At 39.6% G+C, this 16,500-nt stretch overlaps 3 protein-coding genes across 5 annotated transcripts; all 3 read left to right on the forward strand.

The window, feature by feature from the left end:
• The first annotated feature begins 224 nt into the window (after positions 1-224).
• Positions 225-7,014, forward strand: LOC126584806 (zinc finger CCCH domain-containing protein 44-like). 2 transcript variants are annotated; one of them, XM_050249167.1, is made up of 11 exons: positions 225-928; positions 1,172-1,251; positions 1,368-1,552; positions 1,886-2,027; positions 2,100-2,759; positions 2,852-2,979; positions 3,444-3,503; positions 3,590-3,640; positions 3,858-3,928; positions 4,159-4,310; positions 4,421-7,014. In XM_050249167.1, the coding sequence occupies exons 1-11, from the start codon at positions 570-572 to the stop codon at positions 6,730-6,732; spliced, it is 4,200 nt and encodes a 1,399-aa protein (XP_050105124.1). In that variant the 5' UTR covers positions 225-569; the 3' UTR covers positions 6,733-7,014. The 2 variants fall into 2 exon arrangements, with proteins under 2 accessions (XP_050105124.1, XP_050105116.1); XM_050249159.1 differs by having other exon boundaries at positions 1,886-2,759.
• A 1,462-nt stretch (positions 7,015-8,476) lies between these two features.
• Positions 8,477-11,177, forward strand: LOC126584885 (uncharacterized). Of its 2 annotated transcripts, none has more exons than XM_050249267.1 (5): positions 8,477-8,774; positions 9,286-9,452; positions 10,204-10,279; positions 10,586-10,652; positions 10,755-11,177. In XM_050249267.1, exons 1-5 carry the CDS (start codon positions 8,618-8,620, stop codon positions 10,873-10,875), a joined length of 588 nt encoding a protein of 195 aa, XP_050105224.1. In that variant the 5' UTR covers positions 8,477-8,617; the 3' UTR covers positions 10,876-11,177. The 2 variants fall into 2 exon arrangements, with proteins under 2 accessions (XP_050105224.1, XP_050105219.1); XM_050249262.1 differs by having other exon boundaries at positions 8,479-8,774; positions 10,583-10,652.
• Positions 11,178-11,569: 392 nt separating this feature from the next.
• Positions 11,570-14,050, forward strand: LOC126584877 (protein FMP32, mitochondrial-like). The gene is made up of 8 exons (XM_050249250.1): positions 11,570-12,032; positions 12,138-12,413; positions 12,558-12,689; positions 12,808-12,867; positions 13,253-13,329; positions 13,439-13,495; positions 13,604-13,670; positions 13,752-14,050. The coding sequence occupies exons 2-8, from the start codon at positions 12,213-12,215 to the stop codon at positions 13,869-13,871; spliced, it is 714 nt and encodes a 237-aa protein (XP_050105207.1). The 5' UTR covers positions 11,570-12,032; positions 12,138-12,212; the 3' UTR covers positions 13,872-14,050.
• The last annotated feature ends 2,450 nt before the right edge of the window (positions 14,051-16,500 follow it).

The raw sequence follows: 16,500 nt of genomic DNA on the forward strand, positions 1-16,500 counted from the left end.
AGCGGTAGAAGTGACAAAGTGAGTATCGTAATGTTTAAAGGGTTGAACAAAAATTCAAGGCGGCCCCACATGCGATTACCTTTTCTGGGTGCCCACTCACCACGTGGTGCTCGAGATCAGAGAAGGAATATGATAAACGGACTCACAAGAGCCGCGTTTTGACCCCCTCAAGAGGCAAAAAGGTAATTTCCCCCGCCCGCCCCCTCCCTTTCCCTTCCACCCAGCCAACCGTCCTTGGTGTGAAAGCCCACTTCCTTCCCTGCCTACCCCAACAACGACCCCCCTCTCTCTCTCTCTCCTCCGTTTTTTTCTCCCTCTCTCTTTCTTCCACCCAATCTCCTCCCAGGTGTCCGCCTGTCGACAGCGCCGTGTGTGGCCGCCCATTCACTCACACGGACCAAAAACCGACCAGATAATGCCCTGTCCCATCCGCACCCGGTGTTCCATGTGCGCTGCTGCCGCTGCCGCTTTAGCTTTAGCTTCTCATAATTGTAGTTCCAACTCCTAGGGTTTTCAATCTCTCTCTCTCTACAAATCCGTTCAATTCTTTTGCTTCAATTGTAGTTTGTATGGAGCTTGAGCAAGCTCAGCTCGCCTCGGCCTTTTATGGACCCAGTATGCAAGAAGACGGAGGCGGAGGAGGAGAACCGCCGCAATCGCAGGAGGTGTTTGACCGGTCGATGCCGGCGGTGAAGGACTGCATGGCGGCCGATCAATGCGAAACGATCGGCGGGGGGATGGTTGTTGGGAAGGCGGGGCAGATGGTGGTGGTCAAAGAGGAGGCGGGTAAGAACTTGGGGAAGCGGAGGCGGGGCCGGCCGCCCAGCGGGCATGCCAAGGCGACGGCGGTGAGCAAGATGCAGGACGAAGAAGAAGACGTTTGCTTCATTTGCTTCGACGGTGGAAGCCTCGTGCTTTGTGATCGCAGGTGAGAATCCGGTTCTTCGCGGTCGCAGCTTGGTCAAATTCAGTCCAATTTTGATTAGTCCATGCTAGAAAAGCTGAGAGTTTTTACTTAATTTAGCTGATTTGGGTTATTTCATTTCCTTATTGGCAATCCAACGGACAGTTCGAGTCGATTTTATGTTTTGTTTTGCGAAATTTAGTGAATGTTGTTGTTGCTTATTTGCATTGCTTAATTAAGCCTTGTTTGTGGATTGTTACTTGTTAGGGGGTGCCCTAAGGCATACCATCCATCATGCATCAAGCGGGACGAGGCCTTCTTTAAATCGAAAGCCAAATGGAATTGTGGTATGTTGCACTATGTTAACCTACTAATTTGTTATAACTTATATCCATCGCAAGTTGAGTTATGATAGTTGTGTGCTTTGTTCACGTTTCGGTGTTTTGGATATTATGCATGTCAGGTTGGCATATATGTAGCAGTTGTCAGAAGGCTGCCCATTATTGGTGCTATACTTGTACATATTCTCTGTGCAAAAGATGCACTAAAGGCGCGGATTATCAATGTGTACGAGGAAATAAAGGATTTTGCGGAACATGTATGAGAACTATCATGCTAATTGAGAATGTGCAAGAAAATAAGGAAGGGGTATGCTTGAACACACTTTGGTGTATTTATTTACTTACAGTCATGTAGTTTTTACCTACGAATTAAGGATTCTCAGCTTTGTTGAATTTGGAGAGGGATTAGATTGATTAAGAACAGCATATAACTCTTTTATATCAAGAATGCTTTATGTTTTTGTTTTATGTCCTTCTTTAAAGCCCGACGCTGTAATAAAAGTGGTATTCCATTACGTTTCACTCTGATAGAGTTTGTTAGGAAACGAATTATCTGTTTAGTTTTTTATTTATTTTTACAAACTTCCATCTGGGTTTTGCAATTTTTACCATTTCCCTTTCTCATTTAAATTTTCTGCAGGCTCAAGTTGATTTTGATGACAAGAGCAGCTGGGAGTATCTCTTCAAGGTTTACTGGATTCTTTTGAAAAGGAAACTATCCTTAACTTCGGACGATCTTTTTAAAGCTAAAAATCCATGGAATGAAGCTGCCGTTATGGTTGGTAAGGGGGATTCTTCAACTGAACTATATGATGGTAATAAAACAAATTCAGGTGCAGTCAACTGTTGTGCAGATCCGGAAGCTACACATTCAAAAAGAAGTAATAAAAAGCCCAGAACTTTGGACAAGGATTTGAGTGTTGAAGACACAGTTTGGGCGTCAAAGGAGCTCTTGGAGTTTGTTGCTTATTTGAGAAATGGTGATACATCTGTGCTATCGCAGTTTGATGTCCAGGCACTTTTGTTCGAGTACATAAAGAAAAACAATCTTCACGATCCTCGCCAGAAATGCCAAATTATTTGCGATTCAAGACTCATAAATCTTTTTGGGAAAGAATGTGTGGGTCACTTTGAAATGTTAAAGCTTCTTGAATTTCACTTCCTCATTAAGGAAAGTTCCAAGGCAGATAACATTATTAGCCCTGGAGTTGATAATACTGTTGGCAGCCAAATGGAGATTGATGGGAACTATGATAATCAAATGATGATGGGTAATGATAAGAGGCGTAAAACACGCAAAAGGGTAGATGAGAAAGGACCACCGACCAATCCTGATGGATTCGCCGCTATTGATCTTCACAACATTAATCTGATTTACTTGCGGCGTAACTGGGTGGAGAAGCTTATTGAAGATGTTGACAAATTGCATGAAAAGGTGGTTGGTTCAATTGTGCGAATAAGAATTCCTACTGGTGACCAAAAGGAAGATATTTATAGGCTTGTCCAAGTCACAGGTACTAGTTTACACAACCAATGTTCTAAGTTATTTCTTATATTTTCACAATAGGTCGTGCAAAATTTGTATTGATGACATCTTTTTCTGCAGGTACCAGCAAGGTTGCTCAACCTTATAAAGTTGGCACAAAAACAACTGATGTTAAGCTTGAGATCTTGAACTTAAAAAAGAAAGAGGTTATATCAATTGACGAGATCTCTAATCAGGAGTTCTCCCAGGTCAGTGAACTTATCGCCTACTCTCCTCCTCCCGGGGTTCCTTGATATAACTTATCTACACATGCTATAATTTTTTTTTCGGTAAGAATTCTTTTGGAACTGACGGTTAAAAAATAAGTGTGCATTAGTATAGATATCAATAATGAAAGCTCTTGGAGCCTAATTGTTTATTTGTACCTGCCTGTCTTCAGTTATGTGGACTTTAATACGAAAGGGTGCTGGGGGAGCGTTTGCCCTCACCATTAATGACTGACTTGAAACCTATATCCACACTATTTTCAGTCCTTTCTAGACATGGAAATAATGATATAACCAAAAATACACATTGACTAAGGCATGCTAGCTTTTCATATACAGTTTTTATCGGTCACAAGACTGTCTGTTGAAGTGTGTTGCTCGTGTTCAGATATTTATTCCCCTTCATCCCCCTCTTACTCAATTGTGACATTTTACTTATTTTACAGGATGAATGCAAACGATTACGTCAAAGTATAAGGTGTGGGCTCAGCAAACAGTTGACTCTGGTAGGTTTGCATGTTATGTACAATATGTGATGTTCAAGATATTTGCAACTCCTTTAACAAAGGAATATTTATGCTTGGTGTTGCAGGGTGAGATTCAGGAGAAAGCAATGGCCCTTCATGCAATTAGAGTAAATGATGTAAGTTCCGTTACTTGTAATTCTGAGGCAAGAAGAGGATACATTTGTGTTTTTATGGAAGGACTTTAGATGATCTTTCTTTTCCCGTTTTAGTTAATAGTTATTACTGCCCCATTTAAGTATATTCGTTGGCTTTTATTGTTTCTCCTAAATAAATCGTCAAATGCTATGTCTGATATTGCTTTTTGGTTGACCGTGGTCTTGTTTTTTAAACTAGTGTCTGGAAGCAGAGGTATTACTGATTAGTCAGCTTCGTGATCGAGCAAGTGAAAAAGGACGCAGAAAGGAATATCCTTTTTTGTTGATTATTCTATGTTTTTAGTTTCTTTAATGACATTTCTTGCACATTGTTGTGGATTATTCCAGTTGCACTCTCTGTTTACTCATTGATTACTTGTAGCACATTACTTAGTACGAGAGGCGGTTTCATGGGTACCCGTGTACTCTATTCTTCATATTGTCTTGTGGCAGAGGTATTTTGGTCTAAGAATATCAAGTTTTCCTTGACCATAGTTTACGCTTAGACAATGTGTGGACAAACTACAGCTTCTGAACTCGCTAGAGGAACGTCAGCGCAGACTGCGTGAAATTCCTGAAGTACGCCCTGATCCTGGTATGGATCCAAGTTGTGAGTCCGAAGGCAGTGCTGGAGCATTCGATAAGAAACAAGGTCCCTTACATTGATTTAATAGACATGGAATAACATCTTATCCATTTATCTTTTTCAAGGCTTCTTTTGGAAATGTTAATTTGGTGTTAATTGCGCTGATGTGTATGCAGATGCCAAGGTCAGACCAAGGAGATCTGGTAGAAAGGGAAGGGCACCTTTCTCTCAACCAAGGGAAGGCGATACTTCAAGCAATTCTAGAAGTAAGGCACCGAAAAATCCGGGTAGAGCAACATTTGGAATAAATGGATGCAATACGACAAGGAGCCAGGTCAATCTCACTGGTTTGGTGGCTTTTGATGGGAATAATCAATCAGCAGTTGAATCCAATACACCTTCTGAGGTTGCATCAGAAAATTCATCGTTGCCCTCTTCTATAGTGACGAGTGCGAACCATTCTGTTGATGATTTTGAGACAGACATTATATGGCATTACCAGGACCCAACTGGAAAAGTTCAAGGACCATTTACACTCATGCTGTTGCGTAAATGGAATACAGCTGGGCACTTCCCTCTTGATCATAGAATATGGAAGATAGATGAGAATCCAGACAACTCCATCCTTTTGGCCGATGCATTGAATGGACAGTATAAACAACCATTATTGCCACATGACAGCCCGTTACTTTCTCAGGAATTTACAGCTGGCTCGGATGATAGAAACAATGGTCAGGATGATGGAAGGAACAAGAGTATGAACACAACTCCAATAGATGGTAAACAGGTTGAAGAGAGCTGGAACACGAAGCAGGATGGCCAAAGTTTGCAAAATAGTGGCAACAGTGAACTTTTAAGGAGCACTGCACCTGCTGATGTTGTCAATTCTAGTGATGAACAAACTGGAATCATTTTGCAAGGCCTGGATCAATTGAAGGATGATAATTCTTCGCCCAATCAACCCCAAGAAAGTAGTTCACAACCTTCTCCTGCATTTCCTGTGAAACCATCTGAAACTTTGTCGCATCAAGAAGGGGAGAGTAGAGGAGAGGAAATTAACTCTGATCAGAAGAATGGAAATTTGGATCCCCAACAGGCTGCTCAGGCTCAAATTACAAATGGACAGCATAATGAGAGCCGATCTGATAGTGAGGGCCATTCAGGTCAATCTTCCGGGCAAAACTGGAGGCCTCCACCTGTAAGCAGTCCTTCAAATGGCCATCATTCCAACTCGGATCTTGTTCCTTTGATTAAATCACTGGAGATTCCCGAACAAGATCAGAAGGAAAATAATTTTTCAGATATGCCCGGTCCCACTCCAAAACCAAGCAATGGAGACTTACAAGGTCAGGCAGCTGAAAATAGACAGTCTGTGCCTTCAAATGTTCCTGTTCAGGATGCTGGCCATAGCTGGAGCACCTCTTCTAGTTTAGTGGGTGGTGGGGCACCACTTCCGGAAGTAGATGATGACTGGGCCAAACCATCTTCTATTGAGGAATGGGAATCCAGTCTTGTCTCTGCATCTTCTTTTAAACCAAGCGAGATGAATCAGTTTACGGAACCAACTGAATTTTGTACTTTACCTGATGAATCAGTTTCAGATCTTCTGGCTGAAGTTGAAGCAATGGAGACTCTCAGCAGCTTGGCTACCCCGACTTCAATCATGAATTGTCAAGGGGACTTTACAGAGGGTTCAAAAAATGATAGTTTCAGTTCTGTAGATGGATTCAGCCCAGCACCCGACCCTGGAAAAGGTGATGCTTTGAGCTCCACTGGTGATTTACGGGTTTCCATGGCAATGGATGAACCACTTGGGGTATGTCAGGGAAATGCACTTGATTTGAGCTCCACTGCTAATTTACAGGTTTCCATGGTGACGGACGAACCAGTTGGGGCATGTCAGGGAAATGCTCTTGATCTAAAAAACAGATCTGGTGTACATTCGTCCACAAGCCCCGAAATGGAGGGAGACAGAAAGTACAGTGATCTTTCAGTTAACCAATTTGAGGCAGGTACAGAGATGCGAACCACTGCACCATCGGACATCAACAATCATTGGAACAGTAGGTCAGAAAGCACAGGAAGGAGTTGGGAAGCAGTTCAGCCAGTTCCGATAAATGCAAACATGGGACGGGGAGGACCAGACCAAAGAAGTGTAAACCTGGGTTGGGGAGATGGTCAGGGGATACCGCACGGAAACACGAGCATACATCCAGGTCATCAGTTGCCCGCCGGGAGAATGTGGGAAAGCCAACCAAGGTACGGCGGCGGCGGAGAAAGATTCTTGGGTCCAAGAGATCGTGGTTTCCAGAATAGGGATTTAGGTATGGGTAGGGGTAGGTTTGGATGGAACAGGCAGACGATGCATGGAAATGGCAATGGAAATGGAAGTTCGTTGAGGCCTCCTCCCAAAGGGCAGCGGGTTTGTAAATATTACGATAGCGGGCACTGCAAGAAGGGAGCATCCTGTGTTTATCTGCACCCCTGATTTTTGGGTCTCAATTCTCAAACAAGAAGATTAGACACATTTAATTATGTAATCATTGCTCGTAATTAGGAGGCTCCTTGTTGCCAATTGCTGTAATTTAACCTGTAAACGTAACTTACGTAAGCCGTCCAAGTGGCTTAAGTGAATAATTATTATTTTTGGGGGATAGGTTTAGCATAATTTTGGAGTGTACCATATTATTTGTGGTATTCATTCCATGTTTCATGTAATATCTGACGTCCACAATGGACCTTTTACGTTTTACCAACCCAAACAAGTAAATTCCCTTGTGTTTTCTTTTCTTCCTTTTTAAACGAATGAAAGTGTTTTGGAACCAAACTTTGGTAAAAATCCAAATTAAGTGCTTCCAGCAAGAAGCATATCACAGGTGCTTTTAGCAAAAAACACCTCAATCGCTTGAAAGTGATTTCAGTTATTTAAGAGCCTCCGCCAAAGGAATCCTAAATTTTTCTTAGATGTCGACTCCATTCCATCATACATAAAATGTGGGTCATTTAGCAATGTCAACTTACATTGCTGGCCACCGGAGTGAAACATATGGAGTCAATTGGCCGGAAGGTTGATACACATGAATAACTTTCACATTTGTACATTTATCATCTGACAAAGTGTAAAATAGTGACTAAATGAGCTGAATGCAATCCCGGGTGAACTTTTCCTTGAGCTCATTTTGATAAATAATAAACTATTTTATATTAAATTCATCTCAATTACGAAAAAAAAGATTATACGCATAAGTGAGTATCTCATAATTTTAACAAATTTAACTAACCTCGGTTGTGTTGGGTACTCTTTTGAAGGAATGCTCAAGCTCAACTTTTTTTTTTTTTTTTGGAATAATTTTAAGGGAATGCTCATTACTCAAGCTCAACTTTTTTATTTATTATTTATTTTTTAAAACAAACGGTAGTATCTATAATAAGACTTACTCAAACCTTTAGAGTAAAACTCAAATTTTAGGTTCTAAACCTATCTCAATTTGCTCCAACTCTTGGGCCAAATATGAGTTTTAACCCAAAACTCATTTTCGAGGCAAATTTAGGCTAGAATTTCCTTTGGGTTAGTGGACTGGCTCACCATATATGTGTATTTTTTTAAGTTTTATATTTATAAATCTATTGAATCTAATAACTAAGATCTAATATGATCAAATCCAACAGTAAAAAATAAAAAATAAAAATCTAATGGTCTAAATTTAAATCTAAGGGCTAAAATAAATATAAAAAAAATTTCTTTCATGTGTTTCATATTTGTTTCCATGAGTTTGATGGTGTTGATTTAATGATTTTTTCAATATTTATCAGAATCTAAATATTTTTGGGTTAAAATGTTCATAAAATTAAATTAGGGTAGTCTACATAATTTTTTTTAAAAGTTACTTTAAGAAAAAAAATTTATCTTAGATTCATTCTTTAACAAACAAATTATACTTAATTCATATTTTAATATGATCTTGGGTTAAAAAGTTAAGCATATTTTAATAATCTCGGGTTAAAAAGTTAAGTATAAGTGTTGGAGGATAAAATCTATATCTGGATTAAAACCTAAATTTTAGTTGGAGATGCCCTAAGAGATGTTTTCCATAATGATATGATTCAAATTTTCATTTGACGAAAATTAAATCTAAGACTCATCACTTATAAATTAAATCTAAGGCTCAACTTTAATCATAAAAAAAAATTTAAATAAAAAATAGTCCGGTAAATTCGTAAGCGAGAGAGCATTCCGTGCGAGTAAAAAACCATGTGTGGGGGCACCCGAGCAAAATGGTGGTACACGAACGAGAGAGCGACCGCGACACAACGAGAAGAAGACAGTCGCAGATGACACAGTGACGACGACGACGACAACGGCGACGGCTGCCATGGATACGAACAACAACAGCAAAGACGAGCTCCGGGACCAATCAAAAGCCTCCCAAAAAGGCAGATCATGCAAAGGAACACTCTATTATTCATCCGCCCTCAAATCCAAGGCTTACAATCCTCTCTGCGTCGGCGTTCCTCGCTCCATCCCCGAAGGTTTCATCTCTCCCCTTTCTCTTATCTTTGCTATTTTCTGTTTGGTTCTCGAGAAAGTTTATACGAAAACATTAGTTTCTTCACCATCGGACCTATTGTATCACCAGAAATCTTATCAATTGCGCAACTTTTGGTTCTCTTTCTTTTGGATTTTGAGTTTTACGGTTTCAATTTCTAAAATCTGAATTCTGATTTTGTGTTTGCTTGGATTTATTACGGAAGTTCTTTTCTTTTTGTCATTTTATCATTTCGCCTTAAATTTGAGATTAATTGATGATAATTTTGCTTAGGAAATTAACCAAGTCATCATCTTTGAGCTGCAGTCTGATTTATTTTTCCATTTCCCAGAAAGGGTTGATCTTTCTCCGCCATTTTTGTGATTGGAATTTATAGCCGCCTTATTTTGTAGTTGAGATTGTTGGTTTGGTGTTTATTCTTCTTTTTGTGAGTTGAAATTCGTTTATCAAAGTTGTATTGGACTAGTTACTAATATGTAGGCTTTGGTGACCAGTGCCTCAGTCAATAGTTTCAGAAACTGAGACGAAAGCTTCTAAAGATGATCGACATCTTACTGAATTTCGTTATGCTTGTGCTGGTTACTCGCTGTACTTGGATCGAATTACGAAAGACCATTCTGGAAAGGAACAACCAGAATTGCCTGTTTGCTACGGTCTCGAGGTTTAAAATCTCTCCTCTCTTTCCTAAGCCCTCACACACAAAAACACACAGATTAAAACATTGTATTATGTGTTAATATGAGATGTGGGGGGTTCGTGTGCTTGATTATTGACCTTAACTTATTGCTTAAATGCATGGAGCTGTGCAAGTCCCTTTTCGGGTTTCTTTTATATTAATTGGATTAGCTATTAATTTTAGGGCTCGTTTGGTGCCTAGGACCGGACCAGAATGGATAACTCTTATAATTCATTTGAAGATAGAGGCTAATGATTTTTCATTTTGAGAGGAGTAGACATGAAGGAGGTTATCCTTGTAATCCTAAAATTTTGGGGTGATTGCAAGGGATAAGTATCCTTGATGAGTTATATATCTTCTATCTTTAAAAGTTGGACGCAATTTTTTCATTTATTCTTTCAGTATACCTTAAATATAGTACAGTATCAAACCTAATCCAATCCCAGACACCAAACAAGCCATGGCTTTAGAGTTTAACTAATGAGATCTCGGCAGATCGTGTTTACAAGATCTAAACATATTGCATGATAACAAGCTATGAACCGTTCATTAGATGATCCGACTTGTGAGCTTCTGGTGCAAATTGGAGTTGGATCAATGTGTTTAGTGCTTAGAAAACTGGAAGTAATTAAGTCTATGCAGAAACTGACTTTCTCGACACATGAAATTTCTACATAAAATGCTTCACCCTACATTAATCTTTTTTAAGCATTCTGACTGACATGAGTTAATGCAGCTTTTGGTTGGCAAAAGAATGGTTCAAAAGACACCCGCTGCTGCTCCTGTTTCTGCCCATGTCCATCATAAACAGGGTAGGGAAATGAATTTTTGTTTACCCGTCTTTTTTTCCCTTTTATTTCTCCTTAGGTGTTGCTTACAATAGTTCGCCTCCAATGTAGTCAAGATTTTCCTGGAAAACTAGCACTTAGATAGTGGGGTCGAATGAGTTACTTCGGTTGAACAGACTTTCACATTGGTTAAGAATCTTAGATATATAAACTAGTGTTTGGTTTCTCGAAATGATTTCGAAAAATTCTTGTGCTCTAATGTTAAGATGAAATGTTAAATTTATCATTTAATGTCGGCTTTATTTATCCCTTGCGATTACCTTTTAGAAGTTCGTGAAGTCCCTCAGACTCAGAGGCAGCAACCGACTCAGTCTGCAGGAAGTCTTTTCTTCAACAGGCAAGCATAAGATTAGACTGTTAAAGTGAACAATCTCCTAGTTTTCTGAACGTTACGCCTCATTTGTAACGGGTTATCTGGTGTTTGTTAACGAATGTGTAGGTTTACAAGAAACGCAGATCTTGTTGCTTCAGGGGTGACTAAGAACATACGTAAAGTTGGGAACTACATAAAAGGAAGTGTCGATGATTTTCTATACCAGTACAGAGGGCGACCAAAGTAAAGATCGCTTGTTGCAAAATCCAGATGAATGAAGAAAATAACTCGAGAAGCAGGCTTCGGTTTGATTCCATATCTGCTCTCTTCGTCTTCGATTCGTCGTGGTTTTTGTGCTGTTTATAACGCCTCTGCACTCCATCCACATTTTGAGCAATAGAATGTTAGTGCAACTGCTATAGGCTTAAGAGGGCTTCTTATTTATCTTGCAACTGTTTAATAACTAATCTATGGTGATTATTATTTATTTGGTTGTGGAGGGAAGTAAGAGATTGTGCTATTTTCTAATGACATTATTATTTCTGACAATCGTTGTATACACTACTTTTACGCTTCGATTCTTGTATACAACCTTGTAGATAACTTTCCTCTCCTAAAACTCGTCATGTGACTAATATGTGAGCGCTTTAGCGTAACTGTGTAAGAGGAGTTATATGCATCGGTTGTATACAAGATTTTTCTGGTTCAGATTATGTGAGCGGATTAATAAGAGAGACACTTGTATGAAAGTTAAATGAAAAGTTAACCGAGATAATTAGAGCCTATTTCGGGGAGGTTAGAATCACTTATAGAGAGTAGCGCTTGTAATGTGCTTCTTTATAAGTGATTTTATGCAAGACAATCGAAATTAAACATTGAAACAACTGATAATGCAAGTGCTCCCAAACACGATTACAATCGATGAATGCTCATGTGAAGCTAAAGCGTCTGTCATGAAATTAGCTCATTAACCATTCGGGTTAATGGAGATTCCTCTTTCACTAAACCACTCTGATAATCTATCAGTAAGCAGCACCAGGGCGACCAAATCGACCTGCATACAGCTCTGGGCTGGCTTATCGCAGACACGATTAAACACTTAATTAAGAAGGATTAAGCACTTAATTAAGAATCATGCTTACGACCGTACAAACACAATTAGCAGCTTCCGAAAAATAGAAATAGTCTGCGCCCTGTTTGGCACGGAAGCTAATTTAACCAGAGGAGGAGACAAAGCAAACCGCGAAATCAACAGGATCCTCCCTGTACTTATATTTTGCGAATTCCGAGACGGACAAGGGACAACAATCCTATCCTATCCAATCCAATCCTGCAGGATTTCTCAGCTGGAAAAATAGCATATATTTGCTCTTAGCTCTCCGGCTCGTAGCTTTCCGGATACAGGTACGTACTGGATCGGATTGAATTTTCAAACTTTTACTGTTTTCTATCGTTTTCTCGCGTTTTCTCGGTAACCAAACGGTCAACATTTCTCTTCCGTGCGTGCAGATTCTCGGCAACCAACCGATTGAAGGATTGAGATTGAAGTTAGCATTGGGAATCAGGTGCGGAAATCGAATTCGAATGGCCGCTGCCGCGGCTTGCAGACGGGTTGCCCAACTGGGGACCGGGTCGGGGATCGGATTATCCGGTTTCGGAGGGGCCGGTGGTGGCTCGAGAGCGGTGTCTCCGTCGTTGGAGTACAGGCATTTGGATTGCAGGCTGACTTCTCAGCTGGTCAAATCAAATGGAAAGCGGTTGTTTCTTGTCGATACATTAGCGTTGGTAAGTAATCGAATCGCTTTCTCTTGAGAATGACAATTTGAATTTTTGAAAATTGCATGAATATGCAAAATCAAACGATGACAAATTTACAGTGATATTAGAGAGGTTGTAATTGTTGCTAATAATATGCTGCATTGTGTTTAGGTTAGGAGATTAGAGGGACAAGGCGTGCCCTCGAAGCACGCCGAGGCGATAACATCTGCCATTACTGAAGTTTTGAATGACAGCTTGGAAAATGTGTCTCATTCATTTGTTACAAAAGGAGAGATGCAGAAAGTAAGGAGCTTTCATGTGTACTCTAATTTTCCCGTTTAGTGATTACGTCTGTGTATGTTGTCGTTCATCGAATTATGATGGTTGTATCTGAATGTATGTTCTGCGTAATTGTTTATAGACGGAGATGATCCAAGAATCCAACTTGTCCAAATTCAAATCCGAAATTCAAAGTGCGCAGGTACTTAACAGCTCTTTCCGTTAGTCATTACCATGAGATCGTGGTTTGTGTTTAGTTGTCGAATTTTTTTTTTTCCTGATATGTCGATTTGTGGATGATTCTGTTCTAGTTGCTGTTCAAATCTATTTACTGTTTTGTTTGTATGCAAACTTTATGCCTGATTGACGTTTATATAATAAGCTTTGTAATTGGTTTTTATCTGCGTTTGTCCTGTGTATAAAAGTCGCCAAATCATTGATGGTTTTCTAATTGGACTGCATTTTGGGTTTCAACTGATGATGTTGTCTCCAAGATCCCGTTAACATCAGCAGACATGAATGTCGTATCTAATTTTCAGTCACACTAAATAGCTGCCATTGGTTCTCTGAAAGAATATGTTATGCAGGGACACCATTTTTCTTTGTTGCAACACGAGACTGAAAAACTTCGGAATGATATAGAGAAGATGCGGAGTGAATTGAGGTCTGATGAATGCAGTTACTTTACTGTCATTTCCTGTCTGTTTCCATGTGGATATGTGTTTGCTTTCTATAATCGTCATCACAGTGCAAATGTTTTCATTGTGATGCAGGTATGAAATCGACAAAGTTACTGCAGGACAGCGGTTGGACTTGAACCTGGAAAGAGGGTAAGTGAATACGTTAAATAAAACATAGTATTCTCTGAGTTCATCAAAGTCTCTGTTTGAGTTATGAAATTGACTCGCCTTGTTCATTCTTTTGGTTAATGAGTACAGGAGGATACGAGAAGAGCTATCAAATCAGAATGCTGAAACCAATAACCTCACCAACAAACTTGATCGGGTAAGAATTGGCTGACTACTTTTTCGATTTGAACTAGGAGCGCACCATACAATACGTTTTACTAATGCTTAATACTATCAGGAAATTCATGCTTTAAGGGCTCAGGTGGAAGCAGCAAAATACGATGTCATAAAATACTGCATAGGTTCTCTGGTATCGATATCTGCTGTCGGTCTCGCTGTACTCCGTATCTTAAAGTAAACTTGTTCTATAGTTAACGATGACGAGTCCCAATAGGGGAAAACTGGGAAAGGTTTCATTCTTTTCAAGCTGTTGTAATTTTAAGAAATGTGATAAAGATGTGAAAGATAAGGCAAAGTCATTACATTGTAAGTTGGATCAAGGAAGCATTCAATTAGGCAAAATTCATATTTTTGTCCTTTTTTCGTTCTTTTCAATATTCTTTGGTAAATAATCGGTAAATAGTTTCATTTTGCACTCCCCGATTTCTTATATGTTGTTTTTGCTTTCTGATGAGTTGAGCGTTTTGTCAAATTTTTCTTGAAGTTGTTGAGATTTGCTAATGCCTTCGCCCATGAGCGGTAGGTCTCGGGTTCGAGACTTGGGAGCAGCCTCTCCATAAATGGGGGTAAGGCTAGCCGACATTCACCTCTCCCAGACCCTGCGTAAAGCGGGAGCCTTGTGCACTGGGTACGACCTTTTTTTTGGTTGAGATTTGCTGCTCAAAATTAGGATGATGCATAAATTAAGTTTATGTTACCTATTTCGTATTGGTGTCCTATTTGGGTTTGAATTTGACTTCTTGGTTGGATTCCCTGTTTGGTGGAGAGATTTTGTTAATTACCTATTTGATTAGGGTTTAGTTTATGGTGTCGTCACCATTGCTTTAGAGCGTTTTCTCTAATTGGGTTTCGGGGTGCAGGTCATCTTTTGGAATCATGAGTGCGTGGCAAACTCATGGCTCATTTGTTTGGCAATTTGGTGAGAAGAAATTTGTGAGTTGGAGAACAATTTGGGAGAACCTTCTCTGTTTGTTGTGGGTTCTCTACTCGTTTGGTTTAGGGTTTGTAATTTGTGGAATTTGAGTTGTGAGAGTTAAACCTTATGCGTCACACCTGAGCGTTCCCGATTGGACAACATTGAGTTGACGTGGCTAAGGTACTTCTGTGTATCGGGGCTCATTTGAAATAAAATTCCACTTGAGGATTTCTTAGTTTGGATGCCTCACTTGGACCTACTTAGACACATGGTGTCGCAAAACGTACTTGACTTAGTAAGTTGGTCGGGGATGCAAGTAATCATACTCAGGGTGGAGTTCAGAGCCACCCCTTAGATGATTTTCAAATCGCCCTTTCCATTATTCCATTGAATAGTGTAGAGCCAAAGATTTGAATGTCATAACTCATAACCCTTTGGTTGCATAAACTTTTCGGAGGCTGGATGGTGCATTGGATTTCCGGGTCGGGGAGTCATGTCCCCATGTTCGTAGCCAACCTATCGTAACCGCGCTTAATACGGCTTGAACCTCTCAAACTGTTAACTAAATACTATGAAATGGGATAAAGGAGACTCCTTTGACATTAGCACTTTGAACTTTTAGACTTGCAATTATGCGAAGTTTCAAAACTTGTATTATTTGGGATTTTAGGGCATCCCTTATAATGCAAAAAAGAAAAGAACGAATAAATAGACAAAAGTTGTAGTGTAATCAAACATTTAAATTTTTTATTCATAAAAATATGGTAAATTGATAAGATGGTGTGATTGAATTCAAATAGGATTGTGTTATAAATAGGCAAAAGTAGAGAAATAACCTTTGCTAACAGCGAGGACGAAGTGGTGCAAAATATCACACTGACAAAAGTATTGCAGATATTAGAAAATGAGGGATACTGAGAGTATTATATTTCTTCATTTTCTCTTCTTGATGTTCTCTCCCATTGAACAATCAAAGTGCTCTATTTATATGGCTACCTCAACGAAAACTTACAAAACTTACTATTCACATGTGATACTTTACTATACACATTACTATACACATGTGGGCAATCCACTATTTACAACACTCCCCTTTGGATGCCCACATATCAGTATCAGTTGCCTCGTTAAAACCTTGCTTGGAAAAACCCAGTGGGAAAAAAACCATAGCAAAGGAAAAAAAGTACAACTTTACCAGGATGGTGTTGAGCATGCTTATGTTGCCTCGTTAAAACCTTGATAGAAAAAACCAAATGGGAAAATATCCTAATCAAAGGAAAAAGAGTACAACATGCATGTATCATGGATGCTCCCCTTGAATTGTATCTCCCCCTGATTCCGCATTCTTCATTGTAAGCCGACGTAATCCGATTCCCTGCACTAACTTCTGAAATGTGCACTTTTGTAGAGATTTGGTGAACAAGTCTGCTAAATTTTCATTGGAACAGATTTGTCTGACTTCAATAACTTTACCCTTCTGAAGCTTATGTGCACTGAAAAATCTTGGAGATATGTGTTTAGTCTTATCACCTTTGATGAATCCTTCCTTCATCTGGGCGACACAAGCTGCATTATCTTCATGGATGACAGTTGGAGTGTGTCTTTGAAGGTAGACCACATGAATTCCGGATGTGATGGATCATTGATCTTAACCAAGAGCATTCACGACTTACTTCATGTAAAGCAATTATTTTCGAGTGATTGGAAGATGTAGCAACTAGCGTTTGCTTCATTGATCGCCATGAAATTGCAGTATCTGCATAAGTGAACACATATCTATTTTGTGAGCAGGCTTTATGTGGATCAGAGAGAAAACCTGCATCTGCATATCCAACAAGGATCTGATCATTTGTGGGCTTGTCTAAGTAGAAGAGACCCATATCTGTTGTCC

Source organism: Malus sylvestris, chromosome 2 (genome assembly GCF_916048215.2).
Source record: "Malus sylvestris chromosome 2, drMalSylv7.2, whole genome shotgun sequence".
NCBI classification, from domain to species: domain Eukaryota; kingdom Viridiplantae; phylum Streptophyta; class Magnoliopsida; order Rosales; family Rosaceae; genus Malus; species Malus sylvestris.